The sequence below is a fragment of the Lynx canadensis genome, chromosome B2 (assembly GCF_007474595.2).
Source record: "Lynx canadensis isolate LIC74 chromosome B2, mLynCan4.pri.v2, whole genome shotgun sequence".
NCBI classification, from domain to species: Eukaryota; Metazoa; Chordata; class Mammalia; order Carnivora; family Felidae; genus Lynx; species Lynx canadensis.
In genome coordinates, this window is record NC_044307.1 from 105912674 (window position 1) to 105913987 (window position 1314).

General features: G+C 46.1%; 1 protein-coding gene across 1 annotated transcript; it reads left to right on the top strand.

The window, feature by feature from the left end:
- Positions 1-219: 219 nt before the first annotated feature.
- LOC115513401 (transmembrane protein 230-like) lies at positions 220-651 on the top strand. The gene is made up of 2 exons (XM_030314598.1): positions 220-313; positions 383-651. The coding sequence occupies exons 1-2, from the start codon at positions 220-222 to the stop codon at positions 649-651; spliced, it is 363 nt and encodes a 120-aa protein (XP_030170458.1).
- The last annotated feature ends 663 nt before the right edge of the window (positions 652-1314 follow it).

Consider the following 1314-nt stretch of genomic DNA (forward strand, 5'->3'; position numbering starts at 1 on the left):
CCCATATAACATCAGACTATCAACGTAATCGCAATTTTGCATGATGAAAGAGGAATTCGATCACAAACGCAGCGGTCTTGCAGAAACAGGAGTTAGGTGAATGAGAGATGCTGAGGCGAGCCTCCACGCGGGTCCAGGCAGCCGTTGGGTGGGCACGTGGGTCCTGACGCCCCTGCTCACTGTGTGGCAGCAGGACAGCTCCGCACGACCCCTGCGGTTATGCTTCCCACTCGCACCAACGTGGCTGCTGGGATCCCCAGCAGCAAAGTGAAATACTCAAAGCTCTCCAGCACTGACACTGGGCACATTAACCGTCAGAAGGAAACTTCGCCTACCGAAGCTAGCTTTAAATCGAAAAGATGTCCAGTGAGATCTCACTTAGTGAAGTTTAAGAAAAACTCTACGAGGATTCCTTATAAGGCCATTGCCTGTGCCACCGCGCAGTTTTTGATTGGCACCTTTCTCGTTGTCACGGGTTGCCTCCTGCTGGTAGGCTACATCAGCAAAGTGGGCGCCAACCGGGCTGTTGCCGTTCTGATTGTTGGCATCCTGGTGTTTCTGCCTGGGTTTTACCACCTGCTCATCGCTTACAGAGCGCACCGAGGCTGCCAGGGCTGCTCCTACAGTGACCTTCCGGACTGTGATGACTAGCGCCCCCTACAGCCAGGAGAAGAGTCACACATGGGGCTGAGCGGAGCTTTAAGGCGTTTGGCAGAGGCTGTGGACCTCTATGCCTAAGGATTAAGGAATTCTGAAGCTTTGTAGATACTTAGCAAAACTATGGCCAGATTTTATCAATTCGTCCCCAAAATATTTACAATTAGCCAAATAGGAAGCTGGGAAATGCTCCATTTTTATGTTCCTGGCCCTGGCTAAAACTCCCAACAAATTTTTCCACATGTATAGTGGAAGAACAGCAATGGTAATTGTATGGGGAAGTGAAAAGTTATTTTGTAGGGCAAAATGTTGCCACCACCCTATTTAGAGCCGAACATTTCTTTTAAGCAGTCTTCATTGGTAATTTTATCTTGTGGCAAATGGAAAAATACAGTATGTCTGATTTCATATTACTAAGTAATTTACTTGGAAAATTTCTGAGTATTTTATCCCCCATGCTTATCTCCACCTCTGTAACCTATGGATACCTTGGTAAAACCAAGTATCAACTAGGAAAAATAAAGAGCAATACAGTTGTGTTGTGTGCAACTTTAGAGTCAGAAGTGGTTTTAAATCCCAGATGCCAATGTTTTTAACTGTATGACCTTGGACAAATTATCTTAATACTCAGAGTTTGGGACCATAATTCCTACTGCT

What these genes read in the sequence shown, in the direction of transcription:
- LOC115513401 (XM_030314598.1), top strand. Translation starts at nt 220, where the DNA reads ATGCTTCCCACTCGCACCAACGTGGCTGCTGGGATCCCCAGCAGCAAA. An exon ending in TGACACTGGGCACATTAACC is followed by an intron (nt 314 to 382) that starts GTCAGAAGGAAA and finishes GATCTCACTTAG; the next exon opens with TGAAGTTTAAGAAAAACTCT.